Source organism: Oncorhynchus kisutch, linkage group LG15, assembly GCF_002021735.2.
Source record: "Oncorhynchus kisutch isolate 150728-3 linkage group LG15, Okis_V2, whole genome shotgun sequence".
In the NCBI taxonomy this organism is placed as follows: Eukaryota; Metazoa; Chordata; class Actinopteri; order Salmoniformes; family Salmonidae; genus Oncorhynchus; species Oncorhynchus kisutch.
The window spans coordinates 92,729,515-92,751,911 of record NC_034188.2 but is presented as its reverse complement, the minus strand read 5'-3'; the positions used below and the strand labels follow the sequence as shown (position 1 = coordinate 92,751,911).

Sequence of the window (22,397 nt, the reverse complement as noted above, 5' to 3'; positions counted from 1 at the left end):
AGGAGGTTCCAAGAGAAGAAGAAGTTTGAGTTTGTGGAAACCGGTAAAAGTAAAGTTTTAGTATCCAGCTCGGAGTGCAGTCCTCCTTTTGTTGTAGTAGTAGTAGTAGTAGTAGTAGTAGTAGTAGTAGTAGTAGTAGTAGTTTTAGTTTTAGTATCCCAGCTCAGAGTGATTACGTACTCCGTTTGGGAGGAAGTCAGTCAACAACCGCTAAATGTTCAAGTTTATACAAGCCGTACATTAGGTTAGCATTCATGTTCTTGTCTCTCCCTCTCAGCTGCTGGCCTTCCTGCAGGGTCTGTTCACGTTCTACCACGAAGGATATGAGCTCGCTCACGAGTTTTGTAGCCTACAAACAACAGCTCCAGTTCAACCTGCAGAACGTAAGTAGCCCTAGTCCCAGATCAGACCTGTAGTCTTCACTAAGTAGCCCTAGTCCCAGATCAGACCTGTATTCTTTACTAAGTAGCCCTAGTCCCAGATCAGACCTGTAGTCTTCACTAAGGTAGCCCTAGTCCCAGATCAGACCTGTAGTCTTTACTAAGTAGCCCTAGTCCCAGATCAGACCTGTAGTCTTCACTAAGTAGCCCTAGTCCCAGATCAGACCTGTAGTCTTCACTAAGTAGCCCTAGTCCCAGATCAGACCTGTAGTCTTCACTAAGTAGCCCTGGTCCCCAGATCAGACCTGTAGTCTTCACTAAGTAGCCCTGGTCCCAGATCAGACCTGTAGTCTTCACTAAGTAGCCCTAGTCCCAGATCAGACCTGTAGTCTTTACTAAGTAGCCCTAGTCCCCAGATCAGACCTGTAGTCTTCACTAAGTAGCCCTGGTCCCAGATCAGACCTGTAGTCTTTACTAAGTAGCCCTAGTCCCAGATCAGACCTGTAGTCTTCACTAAGTAGCCCTGGTCCCAGATCAGACCTGTAGTCTTCACTAAGTAGCCCTGGTCCCAGATCAGACCTATAGTCTTTACTACCGAGGCGACGTATATACAGGGGGTACCGGTACAGAGTCAATGTGGAGGCTATACAGGGGGGTACCGGTACAGAGTCAATGTGGAGACTATATACAGGGGGTACCTGTACAGAGTCAATGTGGAGGCTATATATACAGGGGGTACCGGTACCGAGTCAATGTGGAGGCTATATACAGGGGGGGTACTGGTACAGAGTCAATGTGGAGGCTATATACAGGGGGTACTGGTACAGAGTCAATGTGGAGGCTATATACAGGGGGTACCGGTACAGAGTCAGTGTGGAGGCTATATACAGGGGGGTACCGGTAACAGAGTCAATGTGGAGGCTGTATACAGGGGTACCGGTACAGTACAAGTGTGGAGGCTATATACAGGGGGGTACCGGTACAGAGTCAATGTGGAGGCTATATACAGGGGTGTGCAGGAACAGAGACAATGTGGAGGCTATATACAGGGGGTACCGGTACAGAGTCAATGTGGAGGCTATATACAGGGTGTTACGGTACAGAGTCAATGTGGAGGCTGTATACAGGGGGTACTGGTACAGAGTCAATGTGGAGGCTATATACAGGGTGTTACGGTACAGAGTCAATGTGGAGGCTATATACAGGGTGTTACGGTACAGAGTCAATGTGGAGGCTGTATACAGGGGGTACTGGTACAGAGTCAATGTGGAGGCTATATACAGGGGTGGCAGGAACAGAGACAATGTGGAGTACAGGAGGGGACTGCGCACGCACCCCTGAGAAGCCCCTGTGTTGAGGATCAGCGTGGCAGATGAGTTCTTACCTACCCTTACCATCTGGGGATGGCCCGTCAGGAGTCCAGGATCCAGTTGCAGAGGGAGGTGTTTAGTCCCAGAGTCCTTAGCTTAGTGATGAACTTTGTGTGCACTATGGTGTCGAACACTGAGCTGTAGTTTTGTATGGCAACAATAGTTAAATTAGTTGTCTAAGTATGAGCCCAAAGCAGTACTGTAGCTCCAGCTGCAATCTACATTATTCATATCATATTTTGTAACTCTTAACACCCTGAGGTGTTGTGTAGCCCTCTCAGGCCCACTAAAGCACAAGATCCCACAGCAAATGAAATGTACTTAGAATGTATGACCGGAGAGAACAGTGATGTGTCCTCTTTGGGTGCTGAACCCCAGGCGTTGGGAAGAAGTCTGTGATTGCTTCTGCCTTCTTAACAACACTACCAACAAGGCAGTCCTACCAGGCCCTAGTTTCTAAGAGTTAGCTGCTGCCTTGGCAGGAACTAATGGGGATCCATAATAAACCCCCAGGAAGAGGAGCTGCTGCCTTGGCAGGAACTAATGGGGATCCATAATAAATCCCAGGAAGAGTAGTTGCTTGCCTTGGCAGGAACTAATGAGGATCCATAATAACCCCCGGAAGAGTAGTTGCTGCCTTGGCCAGGAACTAATGAGGATCCATAATAAACCCCAGGAAGAGTGGCTGCTGCCTTGGCAGGAACTAATGGGGATCCATAATAAACCCACAGGAAGAGTAGCAGCTGCCTTGGCAGGAACTAATGGGGATCCATAATAACCCCAGAAGAGTAGCTGCTGCCTTGGCAGGAGAACTAATGGGGATCCATAATAAACCCCAGGAAGAGTAGCTGCTGCCTTGGCAGGAACTAATGGGGATCCATAATAAACCCCAGGAATAGTAGCAGCTGCCTTGGCAGGAAATAATGGGGATCCATAATAAATGCAACATACAAATACATCAGACTGGATGTTGTTCAGGTTGAACCCACAGCAGAATGGTTCTTGTTCAGGTTGAACCCACAGCGACTGGTTGTGTTCAGGTTGAACCCACAGCAAGACTGGTTCTTGTTCAGGTTTGAACCCACAGCAGATGGTTGTTGTTCAGGTGAACCCACAGCAGACTGGTTCTTGTTCAGGTTGAACCCACAACAGACTGGTTGTTGTTCAGGTTTGAACCAACAGCAGACTGGTTCTTGTTCAGGTTGAACCCACAGCAGACTGGTTGTGTTCAGGTTGAACCCACATCAGACTGGTTCTTGTTCAGGTTGAACCCACAACAGACTGGTTGTTGTTCAGGTTGAACCCCACAGCAGACTGGATGTTGTTCAGGTTGACCCCCACAGCAGACTGGATCTTGTTCAGGTTGAACCCCACAGCAGACTGGATGTTGTTCAGGTTGAACCCACAGCAGACTGGTTGTTGTTCAGGTTGAACCCACAGCAAGCATGGTTGTTGTTCAGGTTGAACCCACAGCAGACCTGGTTCTTGTTCAGGTTGAACCCACAGCAGACTGGTTGTTGTTCAGGTTGAACCCACATCAGACTGGTTCTTGTTTCAGGTTGGAACCCACAACAGACTGGTTGTTGTTCAGGTTGAACCCACAGCAGACTGGATGTTGTTCAGGTTGACCCCACAGCAGACTGGACCTTGTTCAGGTTGAACCCACAGCAGACTGGTTGTTGTTCAGGTTGAACCCACAGCAGACTGGATGTTGTTCAGGTTGACCCCCACAGCAGACTGGACCTTGTTCAGGTTGAACCCACAGCAGACTGGTTGTTGTTCAGGTTGAACCCACATCAGACTGGTTCTTGTTCAGTTGAACCCACAACAGACTGGTTGTTGTTCAGGTTGAACCCCACAGCAGACTGGATGTTGTTCAGTTGACCCCCCAGCAGACTGGATCTTGTTCAGGTTGAACCCACAGCAGACTGGATGTTGTTCAGGTTGAACCCACAGCAGACTGGTTGTTGTTCAGGTTTGAACCCACAGCAGACTGGTTGTTGTTCAGGTTGAACCCACATCAGACTGGTGTTTGTCAGGTCACCCACAGCAGACTGGATCTTGTTCAGGTTGAACCCACATCAGACTGGATCTTGTTCAGGTTGAACCCACAGCAGACTGGTTGTTGTTCAGGTTGAACCCACATCAGACTGATGTTGTTCAGGTTGAACCCACATCAGACTGGATGTTGTTCAGGTTGAACCCACAGCAGACTGGATGTTGTTCAGGTTGAACCCACGCAGACTGGTTGTTGTTCAGGTTGAACCCACAGCAGACTGGATCTTGTTCAGATTGAACCCACAGCAGACTGGATCTTGTTCAGGTTGAACCCACATCAGACTGGTTGCTGTTTCAGGTTGAATTCACAGCAGACTGGATCTTGTTCTCTCGTGAGACTGAGGCTTTGAGAAAATGTGAAAAGGCACCCTATTCCACATATAGTGCGCTACTTTTGGACAGAGACCAATGCGGCTTTATAGGGAATAGGGTCCATTTTGGAAAACACACAACAGTGTGTCATGTGGACTTGCTCAGTGAAATATATCTTCAACTGTTGTTTTTTTCATCTGCCTCCATGGAGTATGTTTAATGTCTATCAACATATTTTATATCTTTTAATAATGTATATTTTTCCTCAGTATGTCCCAGTGGGTCACCGGGCTTTTATAATGTATGGTGTACTGGTGTTTAATAACTACACAACAGCTTTAATGATAGCATGCATCTGTTGCCTGTTATGATGCATGCTCTCTCTTGTTGATACATGGAAGCTGGTTTTGCGCCAATCTCTATCTTTTGGTGTGTGTGTGTGTGTGTGTGTGTGTGTGTGTGTGTGTGTGTGTGTGTGTGTGTGTGTGTGTGTGTGTGTGTGTGTGTGTGTGTGTGTGTGTGTGTGTGTGTGTGTGTGTGTGCATACAGACAAGGAACAACTTTGTGAGTACGAAGCAAGAGGTAGAGAAACTGATGAAGAGAATCAGATCAGCTGATCAGGACTACAAACCTCCAGGGCAGTGGACCATGGAGGGGTTCCTCTACGTCCAGGAGAAACGTGAGTCTAACCTCTAACTCCTAATCCCAGACCCCTAAACCTCTCTCCTATTCCCAGAACCCTAAACTTCTCTCTAAATCCAGACCCCTAAACCTCTAACTCCTAATCCCAGACCCCTAAACCTCTAACTCCTAATCTCAGACCCCTAAACCTCTAACTCCTAATCCCAGACCCCTAAACCTCTAACTCCTAATCCCAGACCCCTAAACCTCTAACTCCTAATCCCAGACCCCTAAACCTCTAACTCCTAATCCCAGACCCCTAAACCTCTAACTCCTAATCCCAGACCCCTAAACCTCTAACTCCTAATCTCAGACCCCTAAACTCTAACTCCTAATCCCAGACCCCTAAACCTCTAACTCCTAATCCCAGACCCTAAACCTCTAACTCCTAATCCCAGACCCCTAAACCTCTAACTCCTAATCCCAGAACCCTAAACCTCTCTCCTAATCTCAGACCCCTAAACCTCTAACTCTGAGAATGTAACTCTGACTCTGAGAACACAACTGTAACTCTAGGATCATAACTCTGACTCTGAGAACCAAACTCTGACTCTGAGAATGTAACTCTGACTCTGAGAATGTAACTCTGAGAACAGAACTCTGACTCTGAGAACACAACTGTAACTCTAGGATCATAACTCTGACTCTGAGAACCAAACTCTGACTCTGAGAATGTAACTCTGACTCTGAGAACCAAACTCTGAGAACGCAACTTATCTCATTATATTTCCTCATCAAGCTTTGATCTCAAACTTGAACTGGAGGAAATTCCCTGAATACTGGAAACTTTATCTCAGATGATAAACAACAACAACATGTTGTTTTATCTTAATTAGGAATTTCATTTCAGAAGTCTTTCCAGAACATTGTGGTTTCAGGAAGCAATCATGGCTTAGCTTGGCTGTTGTTGTTTCCGTCCCAAATAACAGCCTATTCCCTACATAGTTCACTACAGAGCCCTACAGGCCCTGGTCAGAAGTAGTGCACTATATAGGGAATAGGTGCCTTTTTAAAGGTATTTGTTGCTCTTTCATGACCAATCATGGCTGTGTTGTTCCTTCTCTCTGTGTCAGGGCCACTGGGATGCACGTGGACGCGACACTACTGTACGTATGAGAAAAGCAGCAAAGCCTTCACCATGACCACCTTTGAAACCAAATCAGCTGGCAAACAGGTAGTGTATACTGTAGTACACAGGCATCTACTGGGTGGTGATAAACACTATATTATTAGTGTCCAGAATCCCTCTGTTGTGTTCTACACCAGTCTAATCATGAATCCCTCTGTTGTGTTCTACACCAGTCTAATCATGAGTCCCTCTGTTGTGTTCTACACCAGTCTAATCATGAATCTCTCTGTTGTGTTCTACACCAGTCTAATCATGAATCCCTCTGTTGTGTTTTACACCAGTCTAATCATGAATCCCTCTGTTGTGTCTACACCAGTCTAATCATGAGTCCCTCTGTTGTGTTCTACACCAGTCTAATCATGAGTCCCTCTGTTGTGTTCTACACAGTCTAATCATGAATCCCTCTGTCGTGTTCTACACCAGTCTAATCATGAATCCCTCTGTTGTGTTCTACACCAGTCTAATCATGAGTCCCTCTGTTGTGTTCTACACCAGTCTAATCATGAATCTCTCTGTTGTGTTCTACACCAGTCTAATCATGAATCCCTCTGTTGTGTTTTACACCAGTCTAATCATGAATCCCTCTGTTGTGTTCTACACAGTCTAATCATGAGTCCCTCTGTTGTGTTCTACACCAGTCTAATCATGAGTCCCTCTGTTGTGTTCTACACCAGTCTAATCATGAATCTCTCTGTTGTGTTCTACACCAGTCTAATCATGAATCCCTCTGTTGTGTTCTACACCAGTCTAATCATGAATCCCTCTGTTGTGTTTTACACCAGTCTAATCATAAATCCCTCTGTTGTGTTCTACACCAGTCTAATCATGAATCCCTCTGTTGTGTTCTACACCAGTCTAATCACGAGTCCCTCTGTTGTGTTCTACACCAGTCTAATCATGAATCTCTCTGTTGTGTTTCTACACCAGTCTAATCATGAATCCTTCTGTTGTGTTCTACACCAGTCTAATCATGAATCCCTCTGTTGTGTTCTACACCAGTCTAATCATGAATCCCTCTGTTGTGTTCTACACCAGTCTAATCATGAATCCCTCTGTGTGTTCTACACCAGTCTAATCATGAATCCCTCTGTTGTGTTCTAGAATGGTCTGGTGGTGAGTCCATCTGAGATGTTCAAGCTGAAGTCCTGTATCCGAAGGAAGACCGACTCCATCGACAAGCGTTTCTGCTTCGACATCGAAGTGGTGGAGAGGTCTGTCATCATTATTCATATCAGTATTTGTATGAATCATCTCATTAATATTAAAATGCCGCTCCTATTTAGCCTGCTGGTCCCTGCCCTGTCTGTGCTCTAGCCAAATGGCTATGACTATGGCAACGGTAGTCAATGATGATGACAGTAACAGACCCAGTTGTCATCGTAATGATTGTTATCATCAGACTAGTGCTGGTTCCACTGCAGTCACTTGGGACTGATTGCAACTTGTGGGATTTGAAAAGACAGACGCCTTAATTGGGAAAACAAGTGGATGTCCCTTTCATTAACTGTTTAAGCTCCCTGTTCAAACCTGATTGGACGTTTTTAACTCCCTGTTCAAACCTGATTGGACGTTTTTAACTCCCTGTTCAAACCTGATTGGACGTTTTAACTCCCTGTTCAACCTGATTGGACGTTTTTTAGCTATTGTTATTATTAGTGTGTGGATGTGTTTAGATGTTTTCAGCTCTGTCTGTTCGTGTCCTGCATGTTCTTCTCAGTGTCCTTTCACTGAAGCCTTTTGTTTGACTAAATGTGCCATCTAGTAAGCAGTCTTTATACGCACAATTCTCTTGTTTCAGTTTTCTGTTATTTGTACCCATTTCTTCTTCTCTCTCTGTGTCTTCTGTCGTGTATGTAGACTGACATCTGTCAAGGATCTTTTCGACCTTCAGTTAAAGCTGTAAAGTCAGTATGTGACCAGTGACGTTACTCTGTTATACTCTCCCTCTTCTCAGCAGTCTCATGTTCTGTCCTATGACGTTGCAGTATGTGTAGCGTACGTACATGATGAGATGCTGCATGAGCATGATGCTGCTTCAGCGATGAGCAGTGTTGTAGCGATGAGCATGAGCTTATGTAGCTGTTGCTGTAGCGATGAGCATGTTGTGTAGCGATAGCGATGAGCATGTTGCTGTAGCGATGAGCATGTTACTGCAGCGATGAGCATGTTGCTATGTAGCGATGAGCATGTTGCTGTAGCTCATGTACTGACGATGAGCATGTTGCTGTAGCGATGGATGCTAGCGATATGTTGCTGTAGCGATGAGCAGTACTGCATGTGTTCATTCATTCACTCACTGAATCTATCAAACTTTACAACTTCAAATTAACTTTGAATAAAATAAAATACATTGTTTTTTTTGTTTTTTTTATCTTTCCATTCCACCAATCACAATCACCGAATCAGACTTCACCAATCACAATCACCGAATCAGACTTCACCAATCACAATCAATTTTGATGGGAAAGGAAAGCGTGACACAAAAATAATATTCCACTTGAATAATTTCTTCTCATCTGCAATTACTATAATCATTTATTGATTTCAATAATATCATTCTGACTATAAGTAATGGAGTCATTCGTCAACTTGATTCCAATTGTACAATTGTCAGATTTCAGAGCCCCTTAATGCATGGGGGGAACATTGTTGATTTTAATACGACCTTAAATGTTTGACTAGTACAGTAAGAAGGACAGGAAGAGGCAGACAAACATTCAGATGCAGATCAAACCAGTCCTGGAGAACAAGGAGAAAGCCATTGATCAAGTGGTTTTAATTGATGAGATGATGGCATCAGCACATTCAGGCCTTCGCTCGGGCTGGGTCGGTGCGTTTCAGAATGGAGAGAGAGGGTGTAGCAGTAGCTAACCATCAGACCTGGATTCAAATACTATTTGAAATCTTTCAAATCATTTCAGCGTTTGTTCTATTTTGCCTAGGATGCCAGATGAGCAGGTCGACAGTTTGGGGGATTTTACATATGTACATTCATTGGTTTTAATTAATACAGGCAAAACATAAGAAAACACAAAGTATTTTAAATTATTTCTAAAAGAGTATTTGAACCCAGGTCTGGTCAGAGCAGCTCTCTCTCTTCATCTCCAATCTGATGCGCTGCTGAGGTGAGCATGGACATTAACTCCTGTTTAACTGGCTGGGTAGCTAACTAATTTATCACCTGAAAGATCAGATATGCCACAAGGTGCTTGTTCTAACCACAAGGGCAACGTGGAGCCACGACCCCAGTCATCTTCCTGTACGGTGTACTTTTGAGGACATCCTTATCCTCAAGCCTCACCCTGGGATACGGTGGAGTTGCCGCTGATCTTCGGTCAGTTTATTATTTCCTCCACTAATCGTTAGTATTGGGGGAGGGGAAGCTGATCCTAGATCTGAACCTAGGGGAAAGTACACCCAGGAGCCCTCACACACCAGAGTGTGGCATGAGGCTTGCGACTGAGGTTGTCCTAAAATGGACACCGTATGTTCATCTCCAGCTCATCCATTCATCATCATTACATGACACTTGCTGTCTGGGTGTTCTGAGTCACCACAGCAGTCAGGCCGCTCTATTCCAACACGTCAGCAGCATCGGCTGCAGCATCTAGCTACATGGCTTTCAGCTAGCGCTAACTCTTACTACTAGCCGGTGGCGGTAATGTTGGGAATGCATCAATATATGAGTTCATGGTAACATTTATTTACTATTGCCTGGATACTTACATGGATATTATTACATGGATACTATTACATTAGTACTATTACATTAGTACTATTACATAGTACTATTACATTAGTACTAATACATGGATAATATTACATTAATACTATTACATTAGTACTATTACATTAGTACTATAACATTAGTACTATTACATGGATAATATTACATTAATACTATTACATTAGTACTATTACATTAGTACTATTACATGGATAATATTACATTAATACTATTACATTAGTACTATTACATTAGTACTATTACATTAGTACTATTACATTAGTACTATAACATGGATAATATTACATTAATACTATAACATTAGTACTATTACATTCATACTATAACATGAATACTATAACATTAATACTAGTAAATTAATACTAGTACATTAGTACTATAACATGAATACTAATACCTACAACCATACTGTAGGCCTATTATTAGTATGTTCATTCCAGATCATTTGGGACGGGACAGAAAATTATGCACAAAACATTGGCAAGGCCCAGAGGCATGATGCACACAAACTGCATATTGTTTCATGAAGGCAGCCTCTACTGTCAGTGGTTTAATTGACTGTCATAATGATCCAAAATGGGTGTGTATTCAGAGATTAGACCCACCTGGAGATACAGGGATGCATAACAAGGAGGACCAATCAAATCAAGCACTATGTTCATCTTGGAGTGGGAACACTGACATGATTTAGAGAAGGACACAGTACTGTGTGAGACTAACTATGTTTAAGCACAGTAGTAATTTCATTGAATTCATTTGATAGAGGTGTTGCTGTTTAACATGGCATGCCTACTGTTATCACTATGAGTACAACTCAACGGCACCCTATGCATAACTTTTGACCAGACACCTATGGAGAGGGAGGAGCCTAGTGGTCCCTGGTCAAAAGTAGTGCAATATATAGGGAATAGGGTGCCATTTGGGATGAAGGCTTGATGGACCACTGGGCATTGAGATGTGGATGATGTGTCCTGTGTGGTTGTGTGAACCTGTTCCAGGCATGGCATCGTGATCTCCAGGCTCTGTCTGAGTCCAACAGAAGGCTGTGGCTGGAGGCTATGGATGGCAAGGAGCCGGGAGGAACCTCTCCTCTATTCTCTTCTCATCTCTCCCTTTCCCTCTGTTCTCTTCTCATGGTCTCCCTCTCTCTTCTCACCTCTCCCTCTCTCCTCACCTCTCCTCTCTCTTGTCATCTCTCCCTCTCTTCTCTTGTCATCTCTCCCTCTCTTCTCTTCTCATCTCTCCCTCTCTGTTTCTCTTCTCATTCTGTCCTTCCTCTCTTTCTCACCTCTCCCTCTCTCCTCACCTCTCCCTCTCTCTTGTCATCTCTCCCTCTCTTCTCTTGTCATCTCTCCCTCTCTTCTCTTCTCATCTCTCCCTCTCTGTTCTCTTCTCATGTCCTTCCTCTCTCTTCTCACCTCTCCCTCTCTCCCTCACCTCTCCCACTCTCTTCTCTTCTCTCTCCCCTCTTTCTCTCATCTCTCCCTCTCTGTTCTCTCTCACCTCTCCCTCTCTCTTCTCTCCCTTTCTTCTCTTTTCTCTCTCCCTCTGCTCTCTCGCCTCCTCTCTTCTCACCCTGCCCCGTCTCCTCTCCCTTCTCTTCTTTCTTCTCTCTCTCTTCTCTCCTTTCTTCTCTTTTCTCTCTCCCTCTCTCTTCTCTCCCTTTCTTCTCTTTTCTCTCTCCTCTCTCTTCTCTCCCTCTCTTTCTCACCTCTCCCTCTCTCTCTTCTCTCTCCCTCAATTCTCTTCTCACCTCTCTGTTCTCTTCTCTTCTCTCCCTCTCTCTTCTCTTCTCTCTCCCTCTCTTCTCATCTCTCCCCTCTCTCCTCACACCGTTCCCTCTCTGTTCTCTTCTCTCCCTCTCCTTCTCTTCTCTCCCTCTCTCTCTCTTCTCTCTCCCTCTCTCTTCTCATCTCTCCCTCTCTCTTCTCATCTCTCCCTCGCTCTTTGCTCCATACTCTCTCCCCCCTGTCTCTTTCTCTCTTGAACGTTCTCTCTTCCTTTCTCTCTCTATTTTATTTTCACCACCCCCCTCATTTCTCTCTCTCTCTTCTCTCTCTCCTTTCTATCTTCCTTTTATATCCCCACTCCAGCTGCAGTCTAGCTGGTCTGTGTCTGGCAGGACACAGTGAAATAATGTTTGTCTTTGGTGCCCCTTCTGGCTGATGAAACATAACTATACTGTAGCTTTTGGACAGGTGTGTCAAACTCAATTCTGGTATGTCTAAGGTTTTCACCCCTTCCCTAAACTTGCTGATCAACTAACATCATTGATTAGTTAGGAACTCCCGTTGTTACCTGGTTGTGTAGGTTGTAGCTCTTTACGCCCATACACGTATACTACGGGTTGAACTCCTGTTGTTACCTGTTGTGTTAGGTTGTTAGCTCTTTACGCCCATACACGTATACATCCGGGTTGAACTCTGTTGTTACCTGGTTGTGTAGGTTGTAGCTCTTTACGCCATACACGTATACATACGGGTTGAATCCTGTTGTTACCTGAGTTGTGTAGCGTGTAGCTCTTACGCCCATACACGTATACATACGGGTTGAACTCCTTTGTTACCTGGTTGTGTAGGTTGTAGCTCTTTACCGCCCGTACAAGTATACATACGGGGTTGAACTCCTGTTGTTACCTGGTTGTGTAGGTTGTAGCTCTTACGCCCGTACAGTTAACCATGGCAGATTTGGCCCACTGATAAACAGCTGCTTTGAAATACAGTGACTAAATGGAAGACCTTCAATGGGTCGTTGAAACAGCAGCCCGTTCTGCACTGGAGCACCTCGCTCGGCTGTAAGATGCCTCCCATACCTCCTGGTTATTGGGCAATTAAGATCTCAGACTCATGTATTTTGAAAGATGAAACATTAAGATTACAATAAGTACCCTCTTTGATGTCATTACCAAGCAAGCCAAATTACCAGTTGACCCAGATTGTAGATAGATAAATAGGTTTTGGGTTGCGTAAATAATACATAGATTGTGTGATGGTTGGGATGCAGGGCTGTGTTCCAAACAAAACAACAACAAGTGTGCTTGATCTAGTTCCTCATCGGCATAGCTAGGAGAGATAACAAATAAAAAACACCTTATAGTTGAATAATCTTTTTTGAGTCATAAAAGTGCAATGAAATTACTTGAACTATGCACACTTGGAGAGGTGTGTGGGAACTTGGAGAGGTGTGTGGGAACTTGGAGAGGTGTGTGGGAACTTGGAGAGGTGTGTGTGGGAACTTGGAGAGGTGTGTGGGACTTGGAGAGGCGTGTGGGAACTTGGAGAGGTGTGTGGGAACTTGGAGAGGTGTGTGGGAACTTGGAGAGGTGTGTGGGAACTTGGAGAGGCGTGTGGGAACTTGGAGAGGCGTGTGGGAACTTGGAGAGGCGTGTGGGAACTTGGAGAGGTGTGTGGGAACTTGGAGAGCTGTGTGGGAACTTGGAGAGGTGTGTGGGAACTTGGAGAGGTGTGTGGCCACTTGGAGAGGCGTGTGGGAACTTGGAGAGGTGTGTGGGAACGTGGAGAGTGTGTGTGGCCACTTGGAGACAGCAGTTTGACCTCTTTCTCAAACCCTTGACATTGTTTTTGTCTTATGTTGCACCTACCACACATTGTCCAGGAATATTCTGATCATGTTACTGAATGTATCCAGAGTTTTTTCAGATTTAGTTCAACAAATGAGGTGTGAAAAGTACAGTAAGTGTAAAATGCACACGCAATCAACAGCGTAGTATTTAGATGCAGTCTTGTGTCAGGTGAACGGTTGGGTCCTCACTTTTAGTCTAATTATTTCCCCATGATCCCCAAACTATTCCCTTTTAATTGCTACCATGGTTATGCATATGCTTTCCATACTTCTTCTGTGAGGAACATGTCAGTGTAGCTCTGTCCACATAGGAGAATTTCCACCCGTGTAAAGGGTTAATAGCAAACAAACATGTCCCTCCAGGAAGTGTTTGACACTCTGCTTCAGGATGCGTCCCCCTGTAAAATGGTTTTCTCTGTTGATTTTCTCCAGATTTACAATCTTCCAGCCATTCTGAGCAAGAAAGAAGAGAGTAAGTATTTTAACTACACAAACACATGTACAGTATACTACACAACACATGTACAAATACTACCCAACACATGTTCAAATATACTACCAACACATGTCAAATATACTACACAACACATGTTAATATACTACACAACACAGGTATAATATACTACACAACACATGTCAAATATACTACCCAACACATGTTCAAATATACTACACAACACAGGTATAATATTACTACACAACACATGTCAAAATTATACTACCCAACACATGTCAAATATACTACCCCCAACACATGTCAAAATATACTACACAACACATGTTAAATACTACACCAACACAGGTATAATATACTACACAACACATGTTAAATATACTACACAACACATGTACAATATACTACCCAACACATGTCAAATATACTACACAACACATGTTAAATATACTACACAACACAGGTACAATATACTACAAAACACATGTACAATATACTACAAAACACATGTCAAACACATGCCAAATATACTACACAACACATGTCAAATATACTACACAACACATGTACAATATACTACCCAACACATGTCAAATATACTACACAACACATGTCAAATATACTACACAACACATGTCAATATACTACACATCACATCTACAATATACTACACAACACATGTACAATATACTACCCAACACATGTCAAATATACTACACACCACATCTACAATATACTACACAACACATGTACAATATACTACCCAACACATGTCAAATATACTACACAACACATGTCAAATATACTACACACCACATCTACAATATACTACACAACACATGTACAATATACTACCCAACACATGTCAAATATACTACACACCACATCAATATACTACACAACACATGTAATATACTACCCAACACATGTCAAATATACTACACAACACATGTACAATATACTACACAACACATGTACAATATACTACACAACACATGTCAATATACTACACAACACATGTACAATATAGTATAGTTATGACTCACCTAGATGTACAAAGAGTGAATAATATGTGTAATAACAGATGCATTATCTAATTCTAACCCTTGTTGTTGTTGTTGTTGTTGTCTGTAGCCATCCACTTCTACTTATTAACTCAGTTAGAGCCATTTGAAGAGTGTGGATCATCATTAGTACACACTGTTGTGTGAGAGAACAGCTGCAATCACACCACTCTGAGTATTTCTCCAGAATCGCCCCCTATTCCCTCTGTGTAGTGCACTACTTTTCAACAGAGCCCCGTGGGAACCTTGTGTTCTGTGTATTGAACCCAGTCAACCCTGCTCCTTTGTGTTCCCTGTTACAGCGTACCTAAACGAGGCAGGGTTTAATTTTGTGAGGAAATGTATTGACTTGGTGGAGGTACGAGGTGAGTCATCACAGCAGCCATTTTTTTTATCCCTTCTCCTGGGCTTCAGCTGTCAAAATAGACTCACTGTAATCCTACATGACCAAACACGGTAACCAACACCACTCTTCATTAATGTGTGTGTGTGTGTGTGTGTGTGTGTGTGGTTGTGTGGTGTGTGGTGTTGTGTGGGTGTGTGTGTGTGTGTGTGTGTGTGTGTGTGTGTGTTGTGTGTGTGTGTGTGTGTGTGTGTGTGTGTGTGTGTGTGTGTGTGTGTTTCAGTGGTGTAAAGTACTTAAGTAAAAATACTTTAAAGTACTACTTAAGTAGTTTTTTGGGGGGGGTATCTATACATTACTTTACTATTTATATTTTTTCAACATTGACTTTTACTTCACCATATTACTAAAGAAAATGATGTTATTGTTACTCCATACATTTAGCCTGACACCAGAAGTACTCGTTACATTTAGCCTGACACCCAGAAGTACTCGTTACATTTAGCCTGACACCCAGAAGTACTCGTTACATTTAGCCTGACACCCAGAAGTACTCGTTACATTTAGCCTGACACCCAGAAGTACTCGTTACATTTAGCCTGACACCCAGAAGTACTCGTTACATTTAGCCTGACACCCAGAAGTACTCGTTACATTTAGCCTGACACCCAGAAGTACTCGTTACATTTAGCCTGACACCCAGAAGTACTCGTTACATTTAGCCTGACACCCAGAAGTACTCGTTACATTTAGCCTGACACCAGAAGAAGTACTCGTTACATTTAGCCTGACACCCAGAAGTACTCGTTACATTTAGCCTGACACCCAGAAGTACTCGTTACATTTAGCCTGACACCCAGAAGTACTCGTTACATTTAGCCTGACACCCAGAAGTACTCGTTACATTTAGCCTGACACCCAGAAGTACTCGTTACATTTAGCCTGACACCCAGAAGTACTCGTTACATTTAGCCTGACACCCAGAAGTACTCGTTACATTTAGCCTGACACCCAGAAGTACTCGTTACATTTAGCCTGACACCCAGAAGTACTCGTTACATTTAGCCTGACACCCAGAAGTACTCGTTACATTTAGCCTGACACCCAGAAGTACTCGTTACATTTAGGCTGACACCAGAAGTACTCGTTACATTTAGCCTGACACCCAGAAGTACTCGTTACATTTAGCCTGACACCCAGAAGTACTCGTTACATTTAGCCTGACACCCAAAAGTACTCGTTACATTTAGCCTGACACCCAACAGTACTCGTTACATTTAGCCGGACACCCAAAAGTACTCTTTACATTTAGCCTGACACCCAAAAGTACTCTTTACATTTAGCCTGACACCAAAAGTACTCGTTACATTTAGCCTGACACCCAGAAGTACTCGTTACATTTACCTGACACCCAGAAGTACTCGTTACATTTAGCCTGACACCCAGAAGTACTCGTTACATTTAGCCTGACACCCAGAAGTACTCGTTACATTTAGCCTGACACCCAGAAGTACTCGTTACATTTAGCCTGACACCCAGAAGTACTCGTTACATTTAGCCTGACACCCAGAAGTACTCGTTACATTTAGCCTGACACCAGAAGTACTCGTTACATTTAGCCTGACACCCAAAAGTACTCGTTACATTTAGCCTGACACCCAACAGTACTCGTTACATTTAGCCGGACACCCAAAAGTACTCTTTACATTTAGCCTGACACCCAGAAGTACTCGTTACATTTAGCCTGACACCCAAAAGTACTCGTTACATTTAGCCTGACACCCAACAGTACTCGTTACATTTAGCCGGACACCCAAAAGTACTCTTTACATTTAGCCTGACACCCAAAGTACTCTTCACATTTAGCCTGACACCCAAAAGTACTCGTTACATTTAGCCTGACACCCAGAAGTACTCGTTACATTTAGCCTGACACCCAGAAGTACTCGTTACATTTAGCCTGACACCCAAAAGTACTCGTTACATTTAGCCTGACACCCAACAGTACTCGTTACATTTAGCCTGACACCCAAAAGTACTCGTTACATTTAGCCTGACACCCAAAAGTACTCGTTACATTTAGCCTGACACCCAGAAGTACTCGTTACATTTAGCCTGACACCCAGAAGTACTCGTTACATTTAGCCTGACACCCAGAAGTACCCGTTACATTTAGCCGGACACCCAAAAGTACTCGTTACATTTAGCCTGACACCCAACAGTACTCGTTACATTTAGCCTGACACCCAAAAGTACTCGTTACATTTAGCCTGACACCCAAAAGTACTCGTTACATTTAGCCTGACACCCAAAAGTACTCGTTACATTTAGCCTGACACCCAAAAGTACTCCAAACATTTAGCCTGACACCCAAAAGTACTCGTTACATTTTGCCGTTTTCCCTAATGCCTCTGATCTCGCAGACTCACTAAACATAAAATGCTTCATTTGTAAATGATGTCTGAATGTTGGAGTGTGCCCCTGGCTATTCCTCAATAATAATTTAAAAAAACAAGACAATTGTGCCGTCTGGTTTGCGAAATATAAAGAATTTGAAATGATTTATACTTTTGTTACTTAAGTATATTTTAGGAACTCCATTTACTTGTGATACTTAAGTATATTTAAAACCAAATAGTTTTAGACTTTTACTCAGTCGTATTTATTTTACTGGGTGACTTTCACTTTTACTGAAGTCATTGTCTATGAAGGTATCTTTACATTTACTGAAGTATGACAACTGAGGACTCTTCCCACCACTGGTTTGTCTGTGTGATCTCATAGGGATCAACACATTGGGCCTCTACAGAATAGGAGGGGTCAACTCTAAGGTCCAGAAGTTGATGACCACTGTGTTTGGTAAGTAGCCTCTGCTCTCTCTCTCCCTTTCACTCTCTCTCTCTGTCTCTCTCTTTCTCTCTTTTCCTCCTCCCTCTCTCTCTCCCTCCCTCTCTCAATTCAATTCAATTGAAGGGCTTTATTGTCATGGGAAACGTGTTAACGTTGCCAAGCAAGTGATATAGATAATAAACAAAAGTGAAATAAACAATAAAATTAACAGTCTAGTGAGTGTGTGTATATAGTGTGTATATATAGTCTAGTGAGTGTGTATATATAGTCTAGTGAGTGTGTATATAGGTGTATATATAGTCTAGTGAGTGTGTATATATAGTCTAGTGAGTGTGTATATATTGTGTATATATAGTCTAGTGGATGTGTATATAGTGTGTATATATAGTCTAGTGGGTGTGTATATAGTGTGTATATATAGTCTAGTGAGTGTGTATATAGTGTGTATATATAGTCTAGTGAGTGTGTATATAGTGTGTATATATAGTCTAGTGAGTGTGTATATAGTGTGTATATATAGTCTAGTGAGTGTGTATATAGTGTGTATATATAGTCTAGTGAGTGTGTATATAGTCTAGTGAGTGTGTATATAGTGTGTATATATAGTCTAGTGAGTGTGTTATATAGTGTGTATATATAGTCTAGTGAGTGTGTATATATAGTCTAGTGGGTGTGTATATAGTGTGTATATATAGTCTAGTGAGTGTGTATATATAGTCTAGTGGGTGTGTATATAGTGTGTATATATAGTCTAGTGAGTGTGTATATATAGTCTAGTGGGTGTGTATATAGTGTGTATATATAGTCTAGTGAGTGTGTATATATAGTCTAGTGGGTGTGTATATAGTGTGTATATATAGTCTAGTGAGTGTGTATATATAGTCTAGTGGGTGTGTATATAGTGTGTATATATAGTCTAGTGAGTGTGTATATAGTCTAGTGTATGGTGTGTGTATAAGTGTATATATATTCTAGTGAGTGTGTATATATAGTCTAGTGGGTGTGTATATATGTGTGTATATATAGTCTAGTGAGTGTGTATATAGTGTGTATATATAGTCTAGTGAGTGTGTATATAGTGTGTATATATAGTCTAGTGAGTGTGTATATATAGTCTAGTGAGTGTGTATATAGTGTGTATATATAGTCTAGTGAGTGTGTATATAGTGTGTATATATAGTCTAATGAGTGTGTATATATAGTCTAGTGGGTGTGTATATAGTGTGTATATATAGTCTAGTGAGTGTGTATATATAGTCTAGTGGGTGTGTATATAGTGTGTATATATAGTCTAGTGAGTGTGTATATATAGTCTAGTGGGTGTGTATATAGTGTGTATATATAGTCTAGTGAGTGTGTATATATAGTCTAGTGGGTGTGTATATAGTGTGTATATATAGTCTAGTGAGTGTGTGTATATAGTCTAGTGGTGTGTATATAGTGTGTATATATAGTCTAGTGAGTGTGTATATATAGTCTAGTGGGTGTGTATATAGTGTATATATATTCTAGTGAGTGTGTATATATAGTCTAGTGGGTGTGTATATAGTGTGTATATATAGTCTAGTGAGTGTGTATATAGTGTGTATATATAGTCTAGTGAGTGTGTATATAGTGTGTATATATAGTCTAGTGAGTGTGTATATATAGTCTAGTGAGTGTGTATATAGTGTCTATATATAGTCTAGTGAGTGTGTATATATAGTCTAGTGGGTGTGTATATAGTGTGTATATATAGTCTAGTGAGTGTGTATATATAGTCTAGTGGGTGTGTATATAGTGTGTATATATAGTCTAGTGAGTGTGTATATATAGTCTAGTGGGTGTGTATAGTGTATATATATTCTAGTGAGTGTGTATATATAGTCTAGTGGGTGTGTATATAGTGTGTATATATAGTCTAGTGAGTGTGTATATAGTGTGTATATATATCTAGTTAGTGTGTATATAGTGTGTATATTAGTCTAGCGAGTGTGTATATATAGTCTAGTGAGTGTGTATATAGTGTGTATATATAGTCTAGTGAGTGTGTATATATAGTCTAGTGGTGTGTATATAGTGGTATATATAGTCTAGTGGTGTGTATATAGTGTGTATATATAGTCTAGTGAGTGTGTATATATTGTGTATATATAGTCTAGTGGATGTGTATATAGTGTGTATATATAGTCTAGTGAGTGTGTATATAGTGTGTATATATAGTCTAGTGAGTGTGTATATAGTGTGTATATATAGTCTAGTGAGTGTGTATATATAGTCTAGTGAGTGTGTATATAGTGTCTATATATAGTCTAGTGAGTGTGTATATATAGTCTAGTGGGTGTGTATATAGTGTGTATATATAGTCTAGTGAGTGTGTATATATAGTCTAGTGGGTGTGTATATAGTGTGTATATATAGTCTAGTGAGTGTGTATATATAGTCTAGTGGGTGTGTATATAGTGTATATATATTCTAGTGAGTGTGTATATATAGTCTAGTGGGTGTGTATATAGTGTGTATATATAGTCTAGTGAGTGTGTATATAGTGTGTATATATAGTCTAGTTAGTGTGTATATAGTGTGTATATATAGTCTAGCGAGTGTGTATATATAGTCTAGTGAGTGTATATAGTGTGTATATATAGTCTAGTGAGTGTGTATATATAGTCTAGTGGGTGTGTATATAGTGTGTATATATAGTCTAGTGGGGTGTATATAGTGTGTATATATAGTCTAGTGAGTGTGTATATATTGTGTATATATAGTCTAGTGGATGTGTATATAGTGTGTATATATAGTCTAGTGAGTGTGTATATAGTGTGTATATATAGTCTAGTGAGTGTGTATATCGTGTGTATATATAGTCTAGTGAGTGTGTATATAGTGTGTATATATAGTCTAGTGAGTGTGTATATATAGTCTAGAGAGTGTGTATATAGTGTGTATATATAGTCTAGTGAGTGTGTATATAGTGTGTATATATAGTCTAGTGAGTGTGTATATAGTGTGTATATATAGTCTAGTGGGTGTCTATATAGTGTGTATATATAGTCTAGTGAGTGTGTATATAGTGTGTATATATAGTCTAGTGAGTGTGTATATAGTGTGTATATATAGTCTAGTGGGTGTCTATATAGTGTGTATATATAGTCTAGTGAGTGTGTATATAGTGTGTATATATAGTCTAGTGAGTGTGTATATAGTGTGTATATATAGTCTAGTGAGTGTGTATATATAGTCTAGTGGGTGTGTATATAGTGTGTATATATAGTCTAGTGAGTGTGTTATATAGTCTAGTGAGTGTGTATATAGTGTGTATATATAGTCTAGTGAGTGTGTATATATAGTCTAGTGAGTGTGTGTATATAGTGTGTATATATAGTCTAGTGAGAGTGTGTATATATCGTCTAGTGGGTGTGTATATAGTGTGTATATAGTCTAGTGAGTGTGTATATATAGTCTAGTGAGTGTGTGTATATAGTGTGTATATATAGTCTAGTGAGTGTGTATATAGTGTGTAATATAGTCTAGTGGGTGTGTATATGTGTGTATATATAGTCTAGTGAGTGTGTATATAGTGTGTATATATAGTCTAGTGGGTGTGTATATAGTGTGTATATATAGTCTAGTGAGTGTGTATATAGTGTGTATATATAGTCTAGTGAGTGTGTATATAGTGTGTATATATAGTCTAGTGAGTGTGTATATAGTGTGTATATATAGTCTAGTGAGTGTGTATATATAGTCTAGTGGGTGTGTATAGTGTGTATATTATGTCTAGTGAGTGTGTGTATATAGTGTGTATATATAGTAGTGAGTGTGTGTATATCGTGTTGTATATATAGTCTAGGGGTGTGTATTAGTGTGTATATATAGTCTAGTGAGTGTTTATATATAGTCTAGTGAGTTGTAATATATAGTCTAGTGAGTGTGTATATATGTGTATATATAGTCTAGTGGGTGTATATATAGTGTGAATATATAGTCTAGTGAGTGTGTATATTGTGTATATATAGTCTAGTGAGTGTGTATATCGTGTGTATATATAGTCTAGTGAGTGTGTATATGTGTGTTATTATAGTCTAGTGAGTGTGTATATAGTGTGTATATATAGTCTAGTGGGTGTGTATATAGTGTATATATAGTCTAGTGAGTGTGTATATAGTGTTTGTATATATAGTCTAGTGAGTGATACATACGACCAGTGTTGGCCCCGCCACATACAACCAGTGTTGCCCCGCCACATACAACCGTGTTGGCCCCGCCACATACGACATGTGGCTCAGACGTATCGTAATAGGATTCCACCTTCCTCCAATTGTGTCTCTTGCGTGTTTGATGTGTCAGCAGAGTCTGTAGCGGTCTCTCTCTCTCTCTTCTTTCTCTCTCTCTCTCCTCTCTCTCTCTCTTCTCTCTCTTCCTTCTGTCTCTCTCTCTCTCTCTC

The 22,397-nt window shown here is 41.4% G+C and overlaps 1 protein-coding gene and 1 long non-coding RNA gene across 2 annotated transcripts; both read left to right on the top strand.

Moving 5' to 3' along the window:
* Positions 1-356: 356 nt before the first annotated feature.
* LOC116353660 (rho GTPase-activating protein 42-like) lies at positions 357-7,313 on the top strand. Its single transcript, XM_031791305.1, has 4 exons — positions 357-383; positions 4,670-4,799; positions 5,875-5,975; positions 7,032-7,313. The coding sequence occupies exons 2-4, from the start codon at positions 4,715-4,717 to the stop codon at positions 7,242-7,244; spliced, it is 399 nt and encodes a 132-aa protein (XP_031647165.1). The 5' UTR covers positions 357-383; positions 4,670-4,714; the 3' UTR covers positions 7,245-7,313.
* A 6,376-nt stretch (positions 7,314-13,689) lies between these two features.
* Positions 13,690-17,984, top strand: LOC116353661 (uncharacterized). Its single transcript, XR_004203222.1, has 3 exons — positions 13,690-13,732; positions 15,081-15,143; positions 17,906-17,984. It is a non-coding gene; the product is annotated as an uncharacterized LOC116353661 (long non-coding RNA).
* Positions 17,985-22,397: the final 4,413 nt, after the last annotated feature.

What these genes read in the sequence shown, in the direction of transcription:
- LOC116353660 (XM_031791305.1), top strand. Translation starts at nt 4,715, where the DNA reads ATGAAGAGAATCAGATCAGCTGATCAGGACTACAAACCTCCAGGGCAG. An exon ending in CCTCTACGTCCAGGAGAAAC is followed by an intron (nt 4,800 to 5,874) that starts GTGAGTCTAACC and finishes TCTCTGTGTCAG; the next exon opens with GGCCACTGGGATGCACGTGG. An exon ending in CCAAATCAGCTGGCAAACAG is followed by an intron (nt 5,976 to 7,031) that starts GTAGTGTATACT and finishes GTTGTGTTCTAG; the next exon opens with AATGGTCTGGTGGTGAGTCC.